Source organism: Pocillopora verrucosa, chromosome 5 (assembly GCF_036669915.1).
Source record: "Pocillopora verrucosa isolate sample1 chromosome 5, ASM3666991v2, whole genome shotgun sequence".
NCBI lineage: Eukaryota > Metazoa > Cnidaria > Anthozoa > Scleractinia > Pocilloporidae > Pocillopora > Pocillopora verrucosa.
Window position 1 is genome coordinate 11667065 of NC_089316.1, and position 27579 is coordinate 11694643.

At 38.9% G+C, this 27579-nt stretch overlaps 2 protein-coding genes and 1 long non-coding RNA gene across 8 annotated transcripts in view; all 3 read left to right on the top strand.

The window, feature by feature from the left end:
- Positions 1–27579, top strand: part of LOC131798087 (uncharacterized) — an 86219-nt gene that overhangs the window by 48919 nt on the left and 9721 nt on the right. The window lies entirely within an intron of this gene.
- Positions 500–5614, top strand: LOC131791936 (uncharacterized). Of its 5 annotated transcripts, none has more exons than XR_010717619.1 (4): positions 500–610; positions 1738–1833; positions 2303–3389; positions 5419–5614. It is a non-coding gene; the product is annotated as an uncharacterized lncRNA (long non-coding RNA). The 5 variants fall into 5 exon arrangements; XR_010717620.1 differs by lacking the exon at positions 1738–1833 and adding an exon at positions 1291–1340 and having other exon boundaries at positions 529–610; XR_010717618.1 differs by lacking the exon at positions 1738–1833 and having other exon boundaries at positions 508–610.
- LOC136281072 (tetratricopeptide repeat protein 28-like) lies at positions 9219–27114 on the top strand (the record flags this gene model as incomplete). The annotated part of the gene is made up of 4 exons (XM_066167285.1): positions 9219–9490; positions 11907–11963; positions 18533–18589; positions 25553–27114. Coding segments are annotated over exons 2-4 (1674 nt in total), but the record flags the coding sequence as incomplete, so codon positions are not given.

The window sequence follows — 27579 nt, forward strand, 5'->3', positions numbered from 1 at the left end:
TCCTTGTTTCTAAAGATCAAAATATCTTTGAATTTTGAGTTTTTCATAGCTCAAATCACGAACGCACACAACAAAAGCTCGACAATATCACAAACCTGTCTTCAAATTCCAGCGACCAGAAAGTTTTTTCGAGATATCTTCTGCCCGAAAATGCTCATGACAGAGGACAGTGGCGGTGGAAACAACAAAGCCGTCCTGTCCGTGTCGTCGCTTGATAAGTGAACACCACCGATTCCTTCGCTGAGCGTCCTTGGGAAACTCGAAGAAATGATAACTTGTACGAGTACCGTTTACATTATAGGCGCTATTATTGCAGTCAAAGGCTGCACAATACTTTCCTCTTCTCTTTCGAGGGGCGGAGGATGTTTCCCCGACGCTTAAGCTTTCATTCATCCCACCAAAGACTCGACAAACCAACGAAACGCTTCAAAACACCAACAAACTCTTATGCGATGCCCGAATCGGGTCACCGGCAGCCTCGCTATCGTGTTTGCGCGGTTACTAATCCAATATGGCGCCAGGAACTGTAAAAAGGACTATTAGCTCATAGGGAAAAGATAACAGAAGAATCTCAGGCTTAGCGAAGCCTCTTGCTGATTGCAAAATAGAGGTAAGATTTTAGTCGACTCATCGTGTTCACTACGCACAAGTACAGGGCGTGAAATTAATCTTCTTTTTCTGATAGCCACTTGGCTCCTAAATTCTTCAAAGTGGTAGCCAATTCAAAAAAAGTTGGTCGCCATTTTCAAAGACAAACAAAATCTTTCTTTACGCTGTCAGCGTTCTAGATAGGCCCTCCAAAATTAAGTTAGGGAAAAGATCTTTAACGTGCTACAAAGTGGACACTAGGATGGATGATATAAAACCTTCAGGCTTATCTAAATCCCAGATGGCGACTAGTTATCGATCGAGATGCTACGTTTTGGAAACAAACTTAACGAGGAAGTTTGCCGCGGATTTATCTTTGCAAATTTTTTAAATTCTCTATATCTCTTGGTAAGGTTATAATGAAACGTTCTAGTCGCCAATTTGGCGACTAACTTTCAGGATTTGGTCACCAAAGTGAAAAATTTAGTCGCATTGGCGCCTGTATTAGGCACAATTTCACGCCCTGAAGTATATGTACGTTTTGAGAAAGTCAGCTTCAAGATTGTTTAAGACTGGGTTATTCAAATGCCGGTACACGTTGCTGCTAGGGGTTGTAGCTAGGGATTGTTCCAGTTTATGCTTACATTTCTTTTTCTGAGCAATTGCTCGTATTAATCTTAATCGTGACAAATTACTCAACAGGAATGTTATTTTGAACCTAGAATGAAAAAATGACATCTAAGGCACGTGAGGTTTGGTTTGTTTCTTTTTAACCCTTTAACCCCCAAGATCTGATTGTTAAATCTCCCCTCTAGCTGCTACACATTATCTTGTAAATTAGTTGTAAGAATTTGTTGTTAAATCAGCATAACAACTTTCCCCTGATAAGCTCTAGGATTCTTGTTACCTGTTTGCTGGATAATGTGAGGATATTATCAGGAGAAGTTTCATGTTAATCACTTCTGGGAGTTAAATGGCTAATTAAGCTTACATAGTGCTAAGGATTTACTTATGTTTTTCTCCATGGAAAAATAGCAGTTACGTGTAGTTGCTGCTTTAAATGAATTCTTCAGGACAAATTTATCTTCAGGTTTTTTTTATTTATTGTTTTTCTTGTTTTGCTTTATTTTGTTTCAATTTACCCTTCAGCATAATGCAACTTGTGGTTAAATTAATTAAGTGCAGAATGGATTCTTTGGTTCACCACTGAAATGAAACATCTTCCCTGGATCCCATACAACATTTGTTAGTGTCTTTTGTTCTCCTTTATTTTGTTTTTTATATCTAAAGTAAGTTATTATTTGTAATTTATTTTAGCAACTGCTTCAATTGTTCACCTTACTTCGATTCTTCAGTCTTTTAAAATTTTGTTTGGAAGTATATTAAAGAGTGTGTTTCTTTTTGGACTGTTAAAAGTATGTTTGGCCATCATGAGCACCTCTGGGACTGTGATTCCCACAAACCACTAAATTTGTATCTTTTTTCTCTTTCATTTATTTTTTTTTTGAACCAATGATGCTGTTGTTTTGTTCAGCTTATCAACATTTGCTGAGCAAGTCTCCAACATCTTGCAGTTCCCTTCAGTCTATAATTTTCCCCATCACCTGCTTACCTACTTTTTGATATATACCGATGATAAGATATTACCCAATAAATTTGTCCTGAAGAGCTGTCTAATTTTGGTTGCCTGCAATTCTGATTTTTTTTGGCTCAGTATATGATGGATGACAACCCAATTGGTAGCCTTTGACGACCCATGCCTTTGTTGGAGAAAAGAATGCTCATGCCTGTCAGGTTTATTTTATAAATTATATTACAGCTTCCCTCTTTTATGTTTATTATCCTTCAAATATTTTTCAACACACACAAAAAATGTTTATGAACAGGCTACTGTTTATGGTGTGTCAATGTTCTCTGAAATGATTTTGTGAACAAAAGACACATTTTCCTTCTATAGCAACACTCTTCATCTTGAATCAAATCTTATACACAGAGTTTTTCATGTAGATGTAAGGTTTGAAAATTGGGGAATATCACTTGAGGTATATTCTTGCATATCCCCCAGTTTTAGCTAGGGGATATTCTGTCAAGTGATGGGCTTAGACCAATTGCCCACAAGCAAATAATTGTATTTGTCGGATTATAATGGAATTTATTGATCATCAATAATTTTTTGTAAAAGTAAGGTAGCTGATGTATTGTAAGTGTAATGTGTGGTTTTTTAATTAAGATTTTAAAGCATGAAAAAAGAAGGACAAAAAAAACAGAGAGAAAGAGAGAAACTAACTTTGGCCACTGCTATATACAAGAAACTAAATTGATGTTTTTGTCTCTGATTGGTTGAATATAGTGCTAGTATTTTAGCCAATCACAGAACAAGGTCATGGAAAAGCTTAGAAATATTAGATTGTTTTTAGGCTCAATCAATGTTATAAATAGCACTGTGTAAGACAAGTAAAAAGATTATTATAGTGTTCAAATCTGTCCCAAATTGTCTCCTCTTAGCCAACTACCTGAAATCTTGATCCTTTTACTTCTGAGATTTGAGAGTTGACTTACTCAACTGAAAACCTGATCTGACACAGTTTGTTTATAATATTTCTGACAATATGCTTGAGATTGTTTTAATGCTCATCCAAAAATTTGTCAAGTCGTTTTAGATATTTTATTTCCTCATTGGTTTTTGTTTAGATTTTTTCAGGCCCTTCTTCATGGATGCTGTCAATGTTCCAAAAAGACAACATGAAACATGCCTGTGATAAGGAGTTTCAAGCTCTTAAAGCCTGTAAAAGACATAAGCAGTAAGTTTCCTGGTAGACTGACCAGGCTCTCTTTTCTTTCTATGTTTAATAAGCTTTGATACCATGGTAGATTTCAAACCACAAACTCAAGTGTTATCATAAAAAGATAGTCAAAGGGGGCCACAAAAGTGTCCTGTCAGGGATGGCAGAGACTTCATGTTGCTTGACAGTAGTATATCTTCAACTCGGTGACAGATGTATAGAATAATTCTTGATATCAAAAGACAAAGCACAATTTAATTACAGGAATTGATTGACTTCTGTTCTGATTATCACCTAGCAACAACCAATTATATCGAATTTACTAGCATAAAACCCATAAGAAATCAAGCATTCTTTTCCATGTGATAAAAGTAGCTCTTGCATGTCTGTTGTACTGAGTGAATACTACAGCAAAAGTGAGCCAAGTGATTAAATACTTAGACAAACAAGTGTAGTTCAATAAAGCCAAGTGAACAGGGTTAAGTTCTCAGCAGATAGAAGGGTTATGGAAAAAGGAAGCCCTAGTTTTTCAATATAATACATTCTTTGCCATATACCTGTCCAGAGTTTGTTTCAGTTCAAACTTTGTTAATGAACTTGAACATATTAGGTACGTAAGGACTAGCTTCAAGGGAAATAGTGACTTTTCTTTTTCCAAGACTCTCAAATGTTCCTTGAGCAGAAGGCAAAGGGGAAAATCAGGGTCAAATAAAAAACAAGTTTGATTTGAGAGGTATAACATCATGATATTAAAACATTTAAAAGTAATTTTGAGTACTTACATACTTAAACATGTTCTCTCAAACTCTAATATATACTCTCAAATTAGTCAGCTTTAATCAAAATTAATCAGGTTCATACTTTTATCATGTGGTGGGTACTGTCTTACAGCGAGAGAGGAATGGGGTTTAACTTTTCATTGTCAAATTGTTGGTGTCCTTTTTTGTTATTTTCTCCCCAACAGTCAACAGTCATTTGCAAAAATTAGGGACTTGAGATAAGAGAATACAGCAAGTCACTTAGTCATAGGACTGTAATATACTTTGTTTACTTAAATTCAAATACTACCTTCAAAATAATCTAATGATAACAATTATATACTGAAACAAAATGTTTCATTCTTGATTGGTCCATTGTGTATGAATTTGAAAATAACTTAATAAGTTACTTATTAAGTTACAGGTTTTCCATACCACACACTGGCTTGAAATGAAAGCTTTTGAAAATAACTAAACAGCACTAAACTTTTCCATTGTTAAAGAAAAAAACATTAAAATTTGATGTGTCCATCACCCTCTTCATTCTAATGAATTATCAAATCACACAATATAATTATCTACATCTCTAATTACAAAGAGCAGTATTTGTGTGAGGTTTTGTTTAGAACATATCTGCATACATAAAAAAGCACAAAAAGGTCTTGCATTTCATAATTTATGGTTACTCATAATTTGTTGTGAAAGGTTTCCAAAAAGCACTCCCACAGCTTGTGCAATTACCAAAGCTTTCTAAACATCACTTATGCCTTTTAATTAAGAAATGTACTTGAGCTCATGGGATTTCCCTTACAAATACATGTGAGATTAAATTAGATTCATAGAATTGAGCAATAGAAAAAAAGAAATAAAATTCATCATATTTGGAAGATGATGCTTATGTTACTGTTAATTATGCTGTTATACACATTTCCCATCTGCACCCTGTGCTCACATGTGCCAATTCCTGCAAGAACACACTGTCAGCCAAGGAAATTGTAGAAGCACAATGATATTATAGAATCCTCAATTTATACACATGCATTTGGTATTGTCTGTTTTAACCCAAAAAAAGCAAAGAGAAATTAGTTGCTTGTTACTATTTGGGGTTAAAGGTTCTGAGAAAGTTAATGTTTAAACAGTAGAAAACTTGGTGTGCCTGGCCTTTTTTTTTCCTATGGAACAAGATGTTAGTAAAATAGGGATTCTTATCAATTAATTTTTTATCATGTGTTTTATTTTTTTATCTCTCTGAAGTTTCCCTCTTGTTTGATGATGTATTTTTGTTGCAGGCAAAGAAAATTGAATTGTGGAAAATTGAAAAGAGAGAACAACCACACCTGTTGCAGCAAAGTTCAGAGACAAAAGACACCACAGCGGACCCACTCATTTTTTGTCTGGGATGAAAAATGTAGTAAGGAGACTTTTGGGCTTGTGGAAACTTAAAAAGATTACTGCTAATATGAAATATATGAGAATTACTTGGCATACTGAGTTTGTTGTGTCCTTTTTACATTTTATTTAAATAGTGAGATTATATTTTAAAACTGAAATAGAAGCTAAAATGCTGGGCAGTTGAACTCATGAAGCACAGAAAGATCAGTCATTAAAAAGAATACTGGGCTTATGATCATAAAAAAGTCAAGTTTCAACCTAGTTTGATGGCTTGTTATTGAACCTGTGTATTCTAATCATGTCTGAAATCCGCAAGTTTTAATATTTCTGCCTCAGTGTCCAAATCCTCTGTCCCTGAGATGTCAAAGTGGCAGTTGCACTGTGTGATGCTGATAAGGATTTGTTATATCCTATTGTAGCTCTTTTTTCCAAGCTTTTGGAAAGAGTATCTAATCAACTAAAAATAGCCATGGTTCATTTCACCTCAGTTGGTTTTTGTAACAGAAAGGAGTACAATACCCCAGTTACACCGTAAGACACCACAAGAAGCCCAAGCTTTTTCATTAACACTCTGTTAGTATATAAATACGGCAAAGATATAAATTCTGTAGACTGCTGCTTACGAGCCCCCAACCCCCATTTATAAGCCCTCCCCCCCCCTTTCAGGTTAAATGCACATCTACCTTTGAACAAAAATAAATTACAAAATACAAAAGAAAAATATTAAATACTAGGAGAGCAAAGATGAACTTCGAGGGGGAAATCTGAACTTCCGCGTTTTTTATCTTACAGTTTTGTTCGTGTTGTTAGTTTTTTGAAAAAATCCTGTTTTAAATGTAATGAAACGAGTTTGAGTTATTTCGACGTTTTGAAGCTTAATTAAAAACCAATAAATGCAAAACATATTTTGATCAGCGTTCAGCTTCTTTCACTCTTTCTAGTACTTTCACAAGCCACCACGGACGTAGGCCCCTCCGTTTATAAGCCCCCTCGGATATAGGCCCCTCCGTCTAAAAGCTCTTCCTAAAACTCTTACGAAGTTGTGTAATCACTGAGCTCATAATCGCTAGCTTTCGGTATATTTGTGTTGTGGAACTTAAAGGATTGGAATAGTTACATTCTCAACTTGAAAGTTTGATTCCGTTTTGATCAAAAACAAAGACAACAACATTTTTCGAATTTTCAAGGCTGTTTTGCGGCTGATTAGCTCGCAGTTGAGAGAGGCAAGAGAGGGGACTTAAAATTACCTATGCGGCCGTAAATCAGCTTTAAGAAACTTACAAAATTCAAACGAACATACAATATAGAGGCAACTGAAAGTTCTTTGTTCAAAAGTATTTAAAATTTCTGGGTTAAGTATGCAACAGTTTATTCTCAGACATCCTCATATTTCGCTCGTCGGCCGAAATAGTTATCATATTTGTACAGTTATGATGGCTAACTGTGCGAGCGTGGGCTACCTGTGAGCTCAGTCACGCATTTAGTGAAGAACTTAAAAACAAGAATAGGGCGGAATTACCCAAAATGCGCCATTTATTCTTAATGGGTGGGAAGGGGGGCAGGGCTGATGTTAGCCTTAATTTTCTTCATGCTCTTGGTTGATGGAAATGAGCAAAAAAGCTGCCGTGAGATCAGGAACTTTAACTCCCCCGGTTCTTCGCTTGTCTCTTATCCACTGACTCAGAGTCGCAAACAGGTTTCTTATTTTGAGAAAATTTTTCGGTTTAACTTATCTTGGGACAATCATGAAAATGACAACGATTTAACCAAGATAAACACAAGGAATCAAATTTACCCACTGAATAAATATAGGGGTCGGAATGTAACGGGCAAAGACCTTGACAAGTGGTCGAGTGACAGTTATGAAATTTGATTTCTGTTGTCAAGGTCATGTGATCTTTTTAATTGTGCGAATGTCAGGATTACATACTCAAATTCTAGGAGCCAGACGAGGCGATGATTCGAATGTCATTCGTCTCTCACCTCTCATCTCATCGAATTTCTTGTTTGTAAAAGTGCTCCATAGTTATCTACAAATCATTACTGGGATACCTGTGGTAGCCCAGTCATAAAATGCCTTTGTTTTTTTGTCGTCTTTTTTTCTTTTTTTTTTCCTCCGCCACAAAATGGAAAAATTGCGCAATAGTACCCAGAGGTCATTGGGCCCTCAACACCATGACAACTAACTGTGATCCAATGAGGTGTTCACATGCTGATCACGCGTACTATCTTGATGATGATTGACGTTGTCATGCACAGACAGGGCCGGGTCACATGACGAACACGAGATTTTTGCCCATGAAACTATTTTGTCAGTCGTTTTGTATTTCAACGTAATTGGATTACGATCATCTAAAGCGTTATTGGGCAAACGCTCAAAATACTTATAGACGCATACACAAGTCAAATTGTTCGCGGCCAATCCACACAAAAAGATGTTATTGAGCGGTAATTTTGGATCGGACAGAATCGCGAACGCTTGAAAGCCATGAAAGCATTGAATGCCTTGTATGTCTTGTATGCCAAGTATGCCAATGTCTTAGTTGAAAACGTAAACTCGTTGTAAAAAGCAAAATCTGAAATCTGAAACCAGACTGCATATACTCTATGCAATCTATTGAACAACACTACTACCGTGAGACTGAAGAACAAAATTCAAATGGATGCAAACTGCTAGTGAAGAAAGACACCATGTTGGATTCACTTGATGCCAGGGAACGTAGCTACGATAACAGTGCGAATGGTATTAATTTCACGACCAGAAAGGTGAATCTTATGTTTGTTTTCATTGTAGTTGTATGGATATTCTTTTTTAATAAATACATGATCCAAAATCCCGTGTTTTTTGTCTATAATGTTATTATGTCACGTATTGTTTACGCAATTGTCTTGTCACAGGCGACCCAAGGTCACGTTTCGAGAAAGAGCCAACATTTCACGAACGCGTCACGCGTTGTGTGACTCAGAGTAAGTTATTCTAGGAACCATTGAAAATTTGAACACGTTATAAGGAATAGTATAGGGAACGAAATATGGTCGATTTACAACGATAAATGTTTCGAAATATGAAGATTTTTCTCGAAAAATCAATACAACTTACTCATACCCTGTGTATCCGTTGTAGTTTCTGGCGATTGTTGCCGTTTTAAGCTTGCTTTACCATCACTATTATTCACGTCATCTACTTTTATTACATTGGTAAAATCTGTACAGACATCACACCAGCCAACTCGCGCGCAAAGTAAGAAGACTATGTTGATGGCTTGAAATTATATTACGGTCGATTTTCATCAAGAATGGGCCAGGAATTTTCCACAATAGTGCAAATAATCGTGAAGGCTGATCGCGGAAAAGCGATTGCGTGACGCTCGGTAAGCTGTAAGATGACATGTTATTATATACCAGACGTAAAAACTCTTCAGATTCTCAGTCTGCATTTTTTACCCACTCTGCAGTCTATATTTTGTATCCGGTCTGCAGTCTGCTGTCTACATTTTGTACTAGCAGGTATCCGTGGCACAAATACAGTTTATGTTTGGTTACATTTATTCGCACAACACACATAATCTACCACAAAATACCTGTGTGTGAGGTAATTCGACATTTTCATTCTTTCCCGGGTTAATACCCTTCTTTCCTTTTGTAAGAATGTAGACCACTTACAATGCTTCGAGTAATCCACCCACCCTAGAAAAATAAATCTTGCATGCATAGCATGCCTATGTTTTGAAATAGGTGTATGCCCTTGGCCAGACTTGAGCTCACTATTTCAGTATACTAGTCCGACACGCGTAGTATCACTACACTTGATTCCACGGATCCAGTACCATCCAGGTATCCCAGTTACCCTGCTCACAGGGTCTAGTTTAGTTTTACACCTCTGTCGAAGGAAAGGAACTCAAGCTGTGGATTAATTTTCCCAAGAGATTTGAGAAACAGATTGGTTGAATCCTTACCTCTGTGTTCCAGGTAAGACTAGGTGCAGCAATTTAGAAGATACTTTGATGACAGTCGTTGTTTGTAGTACCCTCGATTGCAGATATGCCCCGAACAACCTGCTTCAGTATAACTATCATCGTGTATAAAGTCCTACGTGATTCTGATAAATAGCCAAACGAATATCGAGGTCAATAGAGTCTGAAGATAACGTAAGGGTTCAAGATGTTGAATAAACATTCGAGTGCGCGGTCGTTAGCTTTCGTTTTCTCCGAAATGTTGATGAGAAACTTCAGAGCGCTTATACTATTGTTAGAACATTTGGAAAGAGACGCACTCGGAAAAAATTCGGCTCGGGGGCTCGGGAGCTCGGTATGCTTGCATGTGAACCATTTTCAGAGCAAACTAAGAGTGTCGTGAACTCAAGGAAGCAAGCTCTCAGTTGAGCTCACTGCTGCCTTCATCAGATATTAAGTTTGGCAGTTCTAGTTACCACTGCCCATCTGTTACTCAGAGCAAAGCTCTCGCACTTGCCCGTGGACGATTTTGTCAGGCGAAAGAGCTTCAGCGAGAAACCACCAATTTCAAACTGAAGAGCTTGCTCCTTCAATCCCCAAAATTCTGTTAGATGTTTTTTTAAATTCGAATACCTTTGTCTGTTTATCTTTGTCGCCCGGAACCCGGCTACGGTGGAGTTCGATTGCGACTTCTTCGCCTTTTCGGAAAAAAAAAACTCGCTATCACTTTTATGATTCCACCCATGGCTAATACGGCTGGACCGTATGAACAAACAAGGTGGTTGAAATAATGCATAGATTTAACCAAGCTTAAAAGCGGACCTCGCATTTCTTTTTTCCGCATTTCTTTTTCCCGCATGTCTCAAGGGTAGAACGCCTTGCCACGGCTAGGACTAGACCCCGGGTTGACCACGTATGTTAAAAGTAGTGCCTTGTACGGGTCCCCGTACAGTCATAAGTCCAAATTTTTTCGGCTTGATGGCTAACTACTACTACTTTGTACAATTATGGGGCTACGCTCTGCGAATTCCGCTATTACAGTGGGAGGTTTCGTGGGCTTGAGCACCGGAAATTGTTCTGTAGAATGATCCCGCGCTCTGCTCTTCCGGCCAAAAAGTAAGAAGATGACAGGAAATTCTATAGCTAACTTTAATGTGGTTACTTCGTAAACTAGAAAAAATACAAAATTCTCTGCTGATCTTAACGCCTTGCCACGGCTAGGACTAGACCCCGGGTTGACCACGCATGTTAAAAGTAGCGCCTTGTACGGGTACCCGTACAGTCATAAGTCCAAATTTTTTCGGCTTGATGGCTAACTACTACTACTTTGTACAATTATGGGGCTACGCTCTGCGAATTCCGCTATTACAGTGGGAGGTTTCGTGGGCTTGAGCACCGGAAATTGTTCTGTAGAATGATCCCGCGCTCTGCTCTTCCGGCCAAAAAGTAAGAAGATGACAGGAAATTCTATAGCTAACTTTAATGTGGTTACTTCGTAAACTAGAAAAAATACAAAATTCTCTGCTGATCTTAACGCCTTGCCACGGCTAGGACTAGACCCCGGGTTGACCACGCATGTTAAAAGTAGCGCCTTGTATGGGTACCCGTACAGTCATAAGTCCAAATTTTTTCGGCTTGATGGCTAACTACTACTACTTTGTATAATTATGGGGCTACGCTCTGCGAATTCCGCTATTACAGTGGGAGGTTTCGTGGGCTTGAGTACCGGAAATTGTTCTGTAAAATGATCCCACGCTCTGCTCTTCCGGCCAAAAAGTAAGAAGATGACAGGAAATTCTATGGCTAACTTTAATGTGGTTACTTCGTAAACTAGAAAAAATACAAAATTCTCTGCTGATCTTAACTTTCTGAAAACAAATGTCGGTAATGTCGGCCCATGTCGGTAGTCGGTTAATTTTTTTTCTGTCGGTAGTCGGTAATTTTTTTCTCGTTTTGTTGGTAGTCGGCAGTATCTTTCGCCCTTTTTCGCTAGTCGGTTAACCCCATTCACACCCTCTTTAGACAGTCACATTGACTGGTAATGAAGAGTTTGCACATTTAATCGGTTTTAAAAAATATTTCACCATGTTTACTGTCATAGCAATGGGTAAATATAATCTAAGGATGCTGGGTAAAACTTCCAAATCACCGCAATCGAGAAGGCATCCCACTTTCTGTCTCTGGAATATTTATTATGTGAAATCCAACTCATGAAGTTTCATTTTCATTTTCACTCAAGATTGTCATGCAAGACATAAATTACCACGGAATGAAGCTCATTACAGACTAAGGTGTGCAAAGAAACCTCAATTTTTTTCTTTTGTATTGTGGCTTGTTTAACTTGAACTTCAACTGATAAGTTTGGAAAATGAACTGATCGCTGAAGCGCTCGGGGAAGACAAATAATATTTTCTTTTGTGTTCCTTTTTTAGCTATGGAGGTTCCTCAAGGAAAGACAGATCAAAATCGTGAACAAGACGGCTCTCCAGGTTTGAAAACACTGATGAACATTAGCACTATTCTACAATAAATTCTTTCATACTTAGAGTAGAGCTACCACATATTGCAAGTTTACTGTAAATATTGATCATGACCTTAAATTTTGTTTGAAAGTAAAATTAGTACAACGACATGAGGATGGAGAAACATGAAACTTAATCGTGCTGAAAATATTACGTGGCTTTCAGAGCTGTTAATTAGAGCCTAACCAGAAAAAAAAACTGCGGGCTAGTCTACTATCTTTTAGTGGATATTTTCACCTCATTCTCCTGAAAGAGATGTATCACTAGCCAGGAACAGGGTTATACCCCATTCAAAACAAAGCTTAAGTGTGTCCACGAGAGCACCAGGCAGTCGTGCTACACACCATCTCACCGATTTCAATGAAATTTGGCCAGTTTAAAGGATCTACCCCAAAAATCAAAAAGACAAATTGGTTTCTGTTTTGGTTTTTCCGGGGGAAGATAGACAACCCCCCTTCCCCCGGTTTTTCTTGGTTTTCATCAGGGAAATCGCTTCAAAATAGGTAAAATGTATGAAGCTTTCACTGCCATGGTATTTAACCAATTACTCTGAGGGTTTGCACACATATTATTACATCCTTAGTAAATGTCCAACGCAAGTATCAGTCAATTTGTTTGACGGCTTGTCAATCAACAGAGGCAAATAAACGAATGTGTTCTTAGACCTTTCTTTTCGATTCATCCAAATATTTAACAACGTTGAGGTCAAATATCTCCCCTTGCCAGAAAGCTACAACACTAATCTTAATTCCCCTTTATAATCCATCATTTCATCTCCGAAAACCGTCAAAAAAATATCCAGGCACTACCGTATTTTTGTGTTGAATGCCTTTTAAAATCTGCGACTGTGACAAGCTTCTCTCAACTACACCAGTCACGCAATTCTGGATCTAGGCGGTCACTTGACCAAATAAAACTACATTTTTTAGCTCTCTATACAAGATGGTTGATCAAGAAAGCTAAAAAATGCGAAGAACTTTCAAGATTTTTCGTAGGAATGGAGAATTTCACGCTTACTGAGATGCGTGTAGGCGAAAAATTAATGAGAAAATCGTAGCTTTTTTTTTCTGTCGTTTATTACTATGGAGATTTGCTGAAATCAGCAAATATGGCTTTTGTACGGCACAAAACATCCATTAGTCTATAACTTGATTGTTTGTCGTCATCACTGCTCATTTCAGGGGATTTTAAAGTCATACGCTGCGTGTTGGTTGACATTATCACAAGTTCCAGTGTGCTATAACTTCGGCTTTCACAGACGAGAAATTCTGCGCTCTCGCTCGAGAGCAAATATCAATAGCTCAATCAAACTAAAAACTGTGCTGCTATCCCGAAAATAACATTAAAATAATGTTGTCGTTGTCACTTACCGCCATCGAACATTTCCATGCAGAACTCCGCCAAACTAACATTTGTTGCGTGACCCGTAGACTTTCCGTAGGAATTATTCAAGCGCGTTGTTCATGCTTTCTGCTAAATAAAAATTTCAGAATAATCTGCAGATCTCTATGATTATTTGCTTGCTTCTATCGTAAATTACAGTATTTTTTTTGAGCATTTTGTGACTACATATAAATCCATATCTCTCTCGATCGAGTGTTGCCGGTGTTTAATTGCGTGACTAGTAAAATTTATTAATTGTTACCTAAAATAAAATAATAATTAGAAAAATATCTCAGGGAATTTAAGGGAAGTATTAAAGGAAAAAGAACTGTAGCCCTCATTCATTAAAAACCCCGAATAAAAGTGAAATAAACGTGATTTTATTGTACGTTTTTTTGAAAGCTCATAACAAGATCTAAATTTCTGTTAAGTTCGAATGTGATTTTTTCCTTGTAATCTGTAATAAGTATAGTAATAAGTCTAGTCGTCAACGCTTCATTCATAGTTTGACCTTTAAGCTGTCGACTGAAGTAACGCAATCGTATCGTTTTGCCGTAATAAATGACTTTTGATCTATTAATTAAATTAATTTTGCATGACCATTACACACATTTGCTCCCGGGTATCGCGCAAAATTATTCAACCTAGTTTACTCAACATTTTGCATCGATGAACAAGATAATTTCTCAAATCATCGATTTACAGCCGATAATCATGTAGCATGTCCCAAGTTAGAGGAATGATGCATCTTATGCACTTATCAGCGGCCATCCCGGGGGGGTTGACCCCGGGGACATACGGGGAAATAGCGCGGGATTTTCTGACCTTTGTCGCCAATTTTTGGCCCGGGACGGGGACATTGGACCGCTTTTGCACTTCCGATGCGAGATACACGGGGAAAGACCCGAGAGATTTGTAACATCGCCGCTATCTTCAAAAATGAAAGATCCGGACCGCGGGGACTGGGTATTACCGTTGAACGGCTTCCAAAATGGCGACGGAGAAAAAGGTAAGCGTGTCTTACGATTCTCCCGTAAATCTGTCCCCTTTTGTTGGTCATCCTTCCCTAAAATAGCGCTAGAAATCTATGATCTCTTCCATGCTAATCTTTTGATGATTAGGTGTTGAATATTTATACTGTCATCTGTTTGAATTATTCATATTTTGCTAACTATATATATTATTGTTAAACTTTTATTGTATCACTGCCTTAGAGGTAGTCGACAACTTCACCTACCTTGGCTCCTGTATCTCCAGCAACCTATCCCTGGACTCTGAGCTCAATGTTCGGATAGGAAAAGCAGCAACGGCAATGGCTCGCCTCGAAAAGAGAGTTTGGGACAATTCCCTGTTGACCATCAACACAAAGATGAAGGTGTACCAAGCCTGCGTACTGAGCACCCTTCTCTACGGTAGTGAGACATGGACCCTCTACTCCCGCCAAGAACGCAGGTTGAATGCCTTTCACATGCGCTGCCTTAGACGACTCCTTGGCATCACCTGGCAAGACCGCATCACAAATGCAGAGGTCCTATCACGGGCAGGTCTACCCAGCATGTATGCCATGATGACCCAGAGGCGACTGCGCTGGCTCGGCCATGTATGCAGAATGGATGATGGACGCATCCCAAAGGACATCATGTACGGTGAGCTCGCCACAGGGACGCGGCCAACAGGACGACCAACTCTGCGCTACAAGGATGTCTGCAAGCGTGACTTGAAGACCTGCAACATCAGCCCTGGAAACCTTGAGTCAGCAACAGCCGACCGTACACTCTGGCGATCGTCTGTCAAGGCCGGCGTCAAACAAGCCGAGTTGAAGAGGGAGAGACAGTGGGAGGTGAAGAGGATTCGCAGGCGACAGAGGCTCCAGTCTGCCCCCATTCCACCAACCCCCACAAATGACTTTACCTGTGCAAAATGCCAGCGGGTCTGCGGTTCCCGTATTGGGCTTCACAGCCACAGCCGGCGGTGCAGCTTGACGTGATTTTACTTCTTAGGTGCAGATTTCCATTGTCTTCCGAGACAGACGGTTGCCAACAACAACAAAAAACTATGCAAAAAATTACGTTACAACTTGGAATTCCTTTCAAAATATGCTCCCCGGGGTAGGGACAGTGGTAGCTTTTTGTGGAAGAATATTGGCCTTGGGTAGGTGGAATTTGCGAATGTCTTGGTGCAAATGCCCGGGGGTTCTCCGGGGTCAACCCCCCGGGATGGCCGCTGATAAGTGCATTATCTCAGAGAATTCTCAATGATTATAAATTCATTCTTAAACCAACAACAGCAAATTTGGCTTACCTTTAACAACTACTTGCCTCTCAAGAACGTCATCTTCACCAGTAACATGTGAGACGAACAGATATATGATACACTCCCCATAAATCAAGTGTCAGGGGATTAACTTGATTCACTTGAGTCGATAGTCGTCAGTACCGCAAAGTAGTTTCCTTTGCGGAATGTCGGTCAGCCCCATAGTTCTTTTTCCTTTAATATTTCCCATAAAATTCACTTTAATATTTTTCTTAGCTAATCAATTATTTTTATTTTAGTTATTGATTGATTCTGTTTTCGTTTTTTTACTCGTGGTCATTCTTGGTCACTCGTGGTCACAATCACTCGTGGTCACGCGTGGTCACTCGGAGTGTACTTTTAGACATGATCATCACCCATAAAGTTGGAGTAACTAAAAATATGTGAGGCGTGTTGCGTAAATGGACGCCACAGGACAAATATTTCAAATATCACGATTTCCCGACACATCCTTTGTCATTATTTCTGGAATGTTTTGGTGAAATTTGACGAAAATCAGAGAAATCTATGTACCCTATAATTTCGCTCAAATTTGTCGTATTCCTCCTAAAATCAAATTCGAGATTTTAGCTCATAGAGGTTCGCAAACAATATCTCCCCACGCCAGGAGATCATCTCGCCTCCTGAAACCGTAAACAATGGGACAACTGCACCTCCTGGCGTCAATGACGATGGATCAAGATTCTCGATCGCTCGGTGGAGCGTTGAGGAGGGCGACACAATAAGGAGCAAAGTTGCCAAAGCAAAGAAAAGCCCGCGGCAAACATGGAGAAGCCGAAAAATGTGCTGAGGAGCAAGACAACAAATCGACAGACAGCTTTTAAAATTACGATTCGAGGCAATTGTTGATGTCTTTGTATCCAGGCTTCAATAAAGAAAAGGAAACCTCGTTTTTAACATTGTGTATGGCAAAGTTTGGTTGGACGGCGACTTCTTTGTTCGAAATATGGACGCCATCGTGGAGCTCCGACATAACATGTCTCTTTTACAAAGGAATATTTTTCTTTTCTTTACAGAATGGTACTCTTTCTTTCTTCTATGGGCCTTTTTTTTCTTTTTTCTTTTTTTTTTTACTAAGGACTTTTTTCCGCTCTTGATTTTTCCGTGAGCAAAGATTTTTCCACAAGCAAAGAGCTTCTACGAGTGATTTTTTTAACGTGCCCGAGGTAAACAAGATATGGGATTACATTTAAATGAAAATCGAGCCTCAACGTGAACTCGCCCAGGGGATGCGTCCAGGTCCGAGATTATGACACCTTCCTAATTTATTAACTTTCATTTTAAAATACGTTTTTTTAAATAAATCGGTTGCTTTTAAAGATTTCGGAATAATTTTATGGAAACGTTATGTTGAATATTTGAATTCAGTTTAGTGAAATAAAGCAAAATTGATTTTTTCGACCTCTGAAGGTGGAAATTCCCTCTGCCCCCGGTCGCTCGCAGCTAGGAATTTTCCCTTTTTCCGTGGTATGCGTATGGCATACCATGGTGAAAACCCAGCTGTGTTTCTTTTTCATTGCATGGACAAATTGCAAAGCTAGTCAATAGGAATACGTAAAATCTTATCGATTTTCATCTTATGTAAACATTGGCGGCTGGATTGATCAGAAGCGGACGAAAATAATTTTCTGACAAAAGAAAACCTATGGAAATCATTTCCGCATATCGATAATTTCATTCAGTCGAAAAAACTACCGGTCATATTAAGTACGTTCTCAGGTATTTTCGTTCCGAGGCAGAAAACTTATCAGATACAAGCTGGAGAAAACCGTGTGAACAAAGATCATTGCGTTACAATGCAAAGATATATTGAGGATTGTAGAATGGTGGAGTTTGGATTGTGCAGGCGAGGAAAGATTTGGATTCCAGCAGCTAAATTTAACGAATTCTGCAAACGTAAATTCGATAAACGCAGGTTACTATTTTTTGCTGTTTTCGTCGGCTGTATATAGGTTAATTATTCTGCGGAGTTGGATGGTTACCATAATTGTGAATCTCTTCGTGATATTCCGGAACCTTGGCTTTTGAAATAAGAGCAACCTTGCTTTGCAGTAAGACCTGTATCTACAAGTTCACAGCCATGTTTCATCATGCGCGAGTTGGCCATGATTCTTTGATTAGATAAAGGAGACAGTTGAATTTATTTGCCATGCTGTGGTGCTTTAATCGATTTCTTTCTTACCACAAACTTAACTACAAATCTCTAGGAAATAACTTAGGTACAGTCTTTAACTTAAGTACAGTCTTTCAGTTGTATTAAAGTGTATACGGCCTGTTTTCGTACTTATTGACGTTTTCGATAAACAAATCACGGCTCAAAGGAGAGAAGTCTGTCAGCGGGGATGGAAATTGTTTTTACCGAGCTGTTGCTTTTAGGAGGGATGAAACAGGCGCTGAGAAACACGAGGTGATTAGGAGGTGGAGTGGCAGTTTGTTTCAGGAAAAGGTTTTTTAGCTGCGACTCTTCGCTATTTTCAAATACAAAAACAGTCACAGTTTCTTCAACACTAAAATTTTCTACAGTGGTTTCTTCGGCTGATCTAAATGAATAATGGTACACTGTAACTGCACAATTTCTTTCAATGCTACACTTAGTAGCTCCCAGGCATCCAACGGAATTACCTTTAGGCGTCTACCTATACTTACGTCTATTTAAATTGAGCCGCAGCTTAATTCTTTAAATTGAACATACGATTGTTTTGAGATTAAGGTGTGCAAAGAAACCTTCGATTTTTTCCTTTGCATTATGGCTTGTTTAACTTGATAAATTAGGAAAATGAACTGACCGTTGAAGCGCTTGGGGAAGATATGTAATATTTTCCTTTATGTTCTTTTTTTAGCTATGGAGGTTCCGCAATGCGAGACAGATCGAGATCGTGAAAAGGACAGCTCTTCAGGTTTGAAAACACTGAATATGAACATTACACTATTCCACAATAACGTCTTTCATGCTTAGAGTAGAGCTACATATTTGAAAGTTAACTTTAAATACCGATCATGGCCTTAAATTTTGTTTGAAAGTAAAATTAGCACAACGACGTGAAGATGGAGAAACAAGAACCTTAGTCATGCTGCAAATATTGCATGGCTTTTAGAGCTGTTAATTAAAGTCTCACCGGAATAAATAGCGGGCTAGTCTGCCATCTTTTGGTAGATACTTTCACCTCGTTTTGCTTAAAGTGATGCATCATTAGCCAGTGACAGAGTTATACCCCATTCAAAACAAGGCTTAAACATGTTTTAAAGCTGTTTTGTCAAATACAACTTGAAATATTCAGTTTCTTCATGGGAGCTGCTTAAACCAATGTTTGTCGGCTTCAAATATAGCACAAATTGAATCCTATGGACAATTAAGCTTCTTGGTTCACTTTTTCTGATTCACAACGGTTAAGCCCGGTCGAAACGAAGGTTATTTTGCGACGCAAACTTTCTCTGTTACCACAAGAATATACAAAGGTATTTGTAAGACTGGGTACTTATCTGTAATGTTGATCGGCCGGACTGAGTAAATCCGAGTTCTCGCGGCTCAGTGGCCGTGATACCGAAATTACAGCGCGAAGATGAAGCTCGGTGCAATGTCGCTCTCATCGATCTTAAAGAATCAAGGTACGTTTCTTCTTGGAGGGGGGTGGCTGAGGAATTTTGGTATTTTTTCCAAAAAAAAGTGTTGGCCCTCCCTAGCCTTTTAATAGAAAAAAACTCCTGACAAGGTGACTGACAAAAGTGCGACACTCCCCTAACTACTTCGTGGTATGTTCCATGCCGTAGTTATCTCGGAACGTTTCGCTTGTGAACGCAAAATGTTTGAATGTAAATATATCTCGATATTACATGTGTGTGAGGTGAAACAAGAAATTGCGAACATTCACTGTGGGATATTAACATTGTATAGCTGAAGTTTGAATATGGAAGTATAAACTTTGAGACTTTGTAAGTCCTTCTCCAGGCACACAAACTCCACGAACCAATCCCGATTACAGCAAACTTCCCGACTTTCACCTCCTACCACGTGCGAAAACATCTACGAGTGGCCGCAAACCTGATGATTATCAGCCTTGAGCTCAAATAAAACAGATGTTTCAAAAGGGTAAGCTCAAAGCAGGGGATAAAAAGGCAATCAAAGAGTTTTCTGAAAAGTACATTGTCTCAGAAAAGCTTGTTGCAGATTATATTGAGCATCTAACTGACATTGAAATGAGAAAAGATAAGCGGCGAACAGATAATGAAAGGAAGTTTGCCGAAATAAAGAAACAGGGCTACAATGACATTGACTAGGAAGACCTCTATCAAAGAAACCAGTCGCCATCCCTTAGAGTAGGTAAACTTGAACTTTATTGCATTTAAAGGAAAGAAAGATGAGTGAGTTAGGGTGGTGAGGCACATATTGGCAGTAAAAGTTTGACTTCTATTGTGAAGAACAGTCAGAAAAACTTTCAGCCAGCCTCTGACTCAAATTCATAGTCTGACAGTGACCGGGTAGAGCGCATTGTTGGATCTAGTAGAAACTCGGGCAGCGGATAGTCAACAGGAGCAAGAGTCTGAAGAAACGATACCTGAGTCTAGTACGCCTCGATACGGATGGAAAAGGACACGAGTCCTCCGAGAAAAAACTATGTGCCATGGCATATAAATGTAGAAATTTAACATAGAAGCGATAACAAAACACCAAATTCAATCAAAGTAGGTGAAAAGAAAAACTTAAACTATAAGTAAAATGGAAAGCACATCACAAAAGATCTCGTTTAAAAATTCTGGAAAAAGTGTGTCCCTTAGCTTGAATTGCTTACAGAAAGGTATGACCCTCCCCTTTAGGTGCTCACTTTTACTGATAACCTTGCCCTCTGAGGCCCCAGCCCTGCCCCCCAAGAAAAAACGTACCTTTCCTTAATGTGGCAAGCCAGACATGACAAAAGTGATTTGAGTTCAAAACTGCCTATCAAATTTCAGTGATCGATGTGTGAGATTTTAATAGGCTAGTTCCGAATTATTTGTGCGAGTAAGTCTGATTTTTTTAGCATCAAGTCGAGGCTGAGGGGAAAGGAGTCGTCTCAACATGGCAGGGAATGATGCCTTCTTCACAAATATGAAAGTTCCTGAGCTACGGAAATTCTTAAAGGAAAGGGGTATTCAAATTTCTGTAAACGGTAAGAGTAGGAAAAGGGCAGAACTGCTAGAGCTTTGCAAGAACGCGGCTGAAATAAAAGTTCCTGAACTTGTAAAGAAAACAGAGCAATGCGACGAGTTGATTACGTTGCCAGGAGAAAAACTACTTCCCCATCCATTTTCGCTGAAGTTTTGGACTCATGACTTCACCGGTATTCCAGACTTCAGGATTCCCGATAGCTGCCATTATCTGGTTGGAAAAGATGGTTACGATGAAGACTGTTTACGGTCGTATAAAAGTCCTGAGGGTTTTTGCTCATTTACTGAGGGATATGTGGAGGATCTGAAGTACCACGATTTAACTGATGCTGGGACAGATAAACCGACTGGATACTGCTATTTGCAGTTCATAGTCCTTTCCTTTGAAAGCTTCTTCTCTATGAACTTTGTTTTTATAAAGGACGTGGCCGTGATCATTCAGAGCAACTTCAGTGGAAACACGGATAATTTGGGCGTGAAGTACTCCTTTGCTGTCTTCGTTAGCGTTTCGTTTTCTCCGCTCATTCGACCTTTTTTACGCGTTGACTTGGACTTCTACGGACTGGAAGCTGATTAAATATTGTTTGAACCGTGCCGTGTGCCAACCTTTTAGTTCCAGAAAGTGTCTTCACGACTTTTTTAGTCTCAAAGTGTTCGGAGCATATATGCAAGTTCTTGATGGACGTGAACTCCTTATCAGCGCGACGACAGAAGGCGCTTCCTTTCTTTCTTAGACTCTCTTCGCCTGGAAACTCGGAAAAGTTGAGGTCCGGCCTTTTAGTAATTTTTGCACACAGAAATGGCACAAAACTTCATATTCGACTTCCAGTCACTCCTATTTTGCTTTCAAAATAAGCGCCCCTTAGCCTCAGCTTGGTGCTAATAATTAGTTACCAGACTATGTCGTAAAAACAATTTGAAATTAGCCTACATCATTACTACATAAGAAATGGAAATCACTGTATGAGAATGAAGAACTGTTATGCGATATTTTAAATTACCCATCGAGAATGATAAAATCTTAATCGAGAAGACTGATGTAGCAATATACTGAGAATTAAATATTAACTGTTGAGAATGAGAAATTGTTGCGTGAGAAAAAGAAATCACTATGCGAGATTATCGATTACTTTTTCTGAGCCGGTGAGCAACAGCTAGTAAGCGGAATATTTCTCTCAAAATGGCGGAGTATCTTAGTGCAGAATACTTTACAAAGTTTGTTGATTCTCTAAAGAGCACCATTGAAAGGGACTTTCGTTTATCACGCATTGTTCATGTAGGATTAGAAATCTGTGCCAGGAAGCTTTAGGAATACACAACAATGCTTATCGCCATATCACTGTCTCAAAATTCCTCTTCAAACCTGTTTGAGCTGTTAGAATTGTCTTTAGTCGTCTTATTAAGAAAGACGTCAGATATTTTAAATGTATCATGCCTTTGTCCAAAGGAAAAAATTCCATTGGCATTCTCTGCAAGTTCAGGAGGGAGACCGGCGTACATTATTACAAAGAAAATGATCGAGCAACTGCGTGAGACTAGTTTAAACTGGATAGGTATAGGAACATGCCTTGGAATATCCAAACACAGGCAGCCCAAGCTCCAGCTGTGAGATGATCATCTTGCGAAATAGCAGTCATGGCGAAATTATAAGAGTTTATATGGGAATATTTACGACCGCTGTTGGGAATAAAAAAATTAAGTCAAATTCTCAATAAAAATACCTCACTTTACTTCCACAGTGCATCGCCTGTTATCTGACCGCTTACTATGTTTTCTAGGTTTACTACAAAAGAACGGCTTGTCTAATGTTGCAAACCTAGAAATGGATAACTTGCTAAAATGGGTTCTTTTAAAGATAGCAAGCGGTCAGATAACAAGCGCTGCACTTTCATGTTACAGGCAGTCTAAAATCTGGGGCTAATGCACAAATTGGCAGACATTTGAAATTGATTATAATGGTTGACTGTGATTATGACTGATATTGAAACAGAAAACAATGTTTATTGTGCCAGAGTCACACAGTCAGCTTACAGTAATTACACAATAGGATTGACCCTCTCTCTGACGATGGAAACAATGGAATTAAGCACTTTCTGAAAACTGTGACGATCATTGAAAGTTTCAATATTGAATTTAACATTTATCAGCGTCTAATTATTTTGATATTTCCTTTGATGATAATGGAAGTACTTGTACATGATCATTGTTATCCCTCCCTCACCTAGGAAAGTTTAATGCAGACGCTGTGTTAATTACAACATAAATAATGAATAAGTGAATAAGACTGAAGTTATGCTGTTGCGTTCGAAGCTTGTATAATGAAATGGTAATAATTTTTTTTCAATAGTTTCAAAATTGCACTGAACACTAAGAGAGGATGAAAATTTTCATGCTTCACGATTTGTCTGGAGGTATAAAATGAAATCAATGACATTTTTTAACGGCTGTCACCAGTATAATTGACCCTTAATGATAACTTTAAGTATGACTCCTGAATTTTGATGTAATCTTGATGGATGCTGTTATTTTCACTGATTTATCATCGAACCATTTTCACTTTTGTAGATGCATTTATTTGGTGGTGTAAGTAGTCCACTGAAATCAGTGTAGTATTTAGTGCAATTTAAAATTCAGGCATTGATCTCCTAGAAGACACGTAATGGTAGTAAAAGCGACATGTCACCTTTTACCCCGAGTTTTCGCATTTCAAGGGACTGACAATTTAATATCTTGTTATGTTATGACCACTTACACTTACTACTTAAAGTCTCAGTGATATTAGAGATCAGCTGATATTAGAGTTTGTAGTCATGAAACTTGCATATTTTACATTCCTCTCGAAAGGCTTTCTAACTTGTAACCAAACTAACTGCCAGTGACAACTGTAATGACATTTGAATAGATATAAATTTGTGACCTAATTCTTTTTTTTTCGGAAAGTTTAGAAAATGCCATCAACGGTAACTTGTATTCTGTGTTAAAAAAAAAGCCTTATACCAGTAATGTGAAAATGTTATGCATAACATAAAAAATTGTAAAAATTAAGAAGCAAATTTCAAAGTATTCATTTCAAAGCATTCTGAGTGTTCATTTCAAATTGTTCACATCTTCCATACTCAACAATATCACAAAACAGGCTTGCTCCTCTTTCATTACATTAGTGAACTCCTCAAGCAGTGCAGGGTATGATTCATATGTAGATGGAAGTTCTAGCAATGGTCTACATGTTCTGGCAAAAGGACGTCAATGCTACTCTTCAAGGATAGCAAAGTGCACATCTATGTTGTGTACGTACAGTGATCACATCACTACCAGTGCAGATCCAGAGAAATATGGGTAAAGATTTGCAATTCAGTGACTCCATAAACCGTTTCAGTTGTTCAAAGGATGTCAGTTCTGCTTCAGTTGGTTCTTCAGCTCTGAATAACTTGTTAATTAATTTGGCGGCTTGCTTTAGTCTCGAGGGGCTGAAAGTTTTCCTTAGAGCATAATATCTTGAGAATTGGACTCCACCAGTTGATCTCTAAGAGTGATTAGTGACCATTTTCTCCTATCAGTATCCCCTCTAAAACAAACATTAAGATCATGAGAATAAAGGAAATGATCACGAACTAAAGAGGCTCTTGGTTGTTAAACAAATTCTCTTTGTCAGTACCATAGGATATGCATAGAGAACAGTACGGAAAAAAAGTATGCTGATGTTAGGATGCAAAGGGTTAAAACACTTGAATAATATAAAAATTCCAAGACATCTTCATCATTAGGTTTAAAATCATCGCCAAGGCACTTGTCCAATGCCTCTCTATCTTCTGTAGTTACAAATTGGCTAAGTCTTCATATCAACGTCTCTGAAGTGATAACTTCATCACCATAAAGATACAAGGCCACAAAAAGATGTAACAAATTTACTAGGCAGTAATTGGCCCATTGGTAACCATATAGCAGAACCTAGGCAATGGCTTCCCATTATAGTTTCTGCATGTCATGCTCAATAAATGGGACTTTTTAATTGTTTCCAATCATCAGTGATGTGAAGCACTTTTGCCAAAGGCATGCTAAAACATTTAGAAGAACCTTGTTGCCTTCTCCCTTCTCTTCTCTACCAGCAGTGGCTATGTTTAGGTTATGGTGCTTCTAGGAATGCAGAATGAGGGGGGAACAAAACATTTGTTAATAAATTGTTTCACGACAATATCAATCTCCTATGTAGAAAGCTTAACGGCCAATGATAAGGCATCACCCAAAGACTGGTTTTCTTTTACAACGGAGTCGGAGTCGGAGTCGACTACGATATTCAGTTTTCACTCGAACAGAAGTGCTCTTACCACTTCGACTCCGTCATTAGTGAAAACCAGCCTTAAACAAATTGGAGAGAAGGATATCCCGAAATCATTAATTCTTTTTTTCTATAGTTTAGTAATAAACTGTAGGCAAGGACCGGAAGAACATTTGCAATAAAATTCATCCAAGGTCAAACTTAGTGCAATCCATCGAGCAACATGTACATTTCGTTAGTTTCCAATCAATGTGGCCATTTGTTAAATAAAAACATTATTTACATTCAATTGTACGCATATTTGAATAACAAAAGAAGTGGAAGCTAAATGCAAAAGAGAATCTCTATGAAGAAAATAACTTTTTGTGTATTTACCATTGCTAGATTATTTCTCTTTTCTTCTCACGAACGTCAATTTTTCCTTTTTCACATTGGAGGGTAGACGACAATTTGACAAGGGCCATTGAGTACCATGAGTGCCATCTGCAAACTACAAAAGAAGGGGGGGATAAAGCTGGACAAGAACGGGCTTATGGAAATCTTGGCAATGACTTTAAAGGCTTAGACGATTTTCATGAGGCAATCCAGTGCTATGAATGTCATCCACAAACTGCAAGAGAATTGGGAGGCAAGGCTAGAGAAGGACGGGCTTATAGAAAACTTGGCATTTCCTATGAGAGTTTACGCGATTATAGTAAGGCAGTCGAGAACCATGGGCGTCATCTACAAATTGCAAAAGAAGTGGGAGACAAAGCTGGGGAAGGACGGGCTAATGGAAATCTTGGCAATGCCTATCAGAAGTTAGGCGATTTTCATAAGGCTATCAGTTACCACGAGCGTCATCTACAAATTGCAAAAGAAGTGGGAAACAAAGCTGGGGAAGGACGGGCTAATAGAAATCTTGGCAATGCCTATCGGAAGTTAGGCGATTTTCATAAGGCTATCAGTTACCACGGGCGTCATCTACAAATTGCAAAAGAAATGGGAGACAAAGCTAGAGAAGGAAGGGCTTATGGAAATCTTGGCAATGCCTATCATGGCTTAGGCGATTTTCTTAAGGCTATCAGTTACTACGAGCGGCATCTACAAATTGCAAAAGAAGTGGGAGACAAAGCTGGTGAAGGACGGGCTTATGAAAATCTTGGCAATGCCTATCAGGGCTTAGGCGATTTTCATAAGGCTATCAGTTACCACGAGCGGCATCTACAAATTGCAAAAGAAGTGGGAGACAAAGCTGGAGAAGGACGGGCTTATGGAAATCTTGGCAATGCCTATCAGGGCTTAGGCGATTTTCATAAGGCTATCAGTTACCACGAGCGTCATCTACAAATTGCAAAAGAAGTGGGAGACAAAGCTGGAGAAGGACGGGCTTATGGAAATCTAGGCATTGCCTATCATAGCTTAGGCGATTTTCATAAGGCTATCAGTTACCACGAGCGTCATCTACAAATTGCAAAAGAAGTGGGAGACAAAGCTGGAGAAGGATGGGCTTATGGAAATCTTGGCAATGCCTATCATGGCTTAGGCGATTTTCATAAGGCTATCCGTTACCACGAGCGTCATCTACAAATTGCAAAAGAAGTGGGAGACAAAGCTGGAGAAGGACGGGCTTATAGAAATCTTGGCAATACCTATCATGGCTTAGGCGATTTTCATAAGGCTATCAGTTACCACGAGCGTCATCTACAAATTGCAAAAGAAGTGGGAGACAAAGCTGGAGAAGGACGGGCTTATGGAAATCTTGGCAATGCCTATGATAGCTTAGGCGATTTTCTTAAGGCTATCAGTTACCACGAGCGTCGTCTACAAATTGCAAAAGAAGTGGGAGACAAAGCTAGAGAAGGACGGGCTTATGGAAATCTTGGCAATGCCTATCAGGGCTTAGACGATTTTCATAAGGCTATTCGTTACCACGAGCGTCATCTACAAATTGCAAAAGAAGTGGGAGACAAAGCTGGAGAAGGACGGGCTTATGGAAATCTTGGCAATGCCTATCAGGGCTTAGGCGATTTTCATAAGGCTATCAGTTACCACGAGCGGCATCTACAAATTGCAAAAGAAGTGGGAGACAAAGCTGTAGAAGGAGGGGCTTATGGAAATCTTGGCAATGCCTATCATGGCTTAGGCGATTTTCATAAGGCTATCAGTTACCACGAGCGTCATCTACAAATTGCAAAAGAAGTGGGAGACAAAGCTGGAAAAGGACGGGCTTATGGAAATCTCGGCAATGCCTATCATGGCTTAGGCGATTTTCATAAGGCTATCAGTTACCACGAGCGTCATCTACAAATTGCGAAAGAAGTGGGAGACAAAGCTGGAGAAGGACGGGCTTATGGAAATCTTGGCAATGCCTATCATGGCTTAGGCGATTTTCATAACGCTATCAGTTACCACGAGCGTCGTCTACAAATTGCAAAAGAAGTGGGAGACAAAGCTGGAGAAGGAGGGGCTTATGGAAATCTTGGCAAT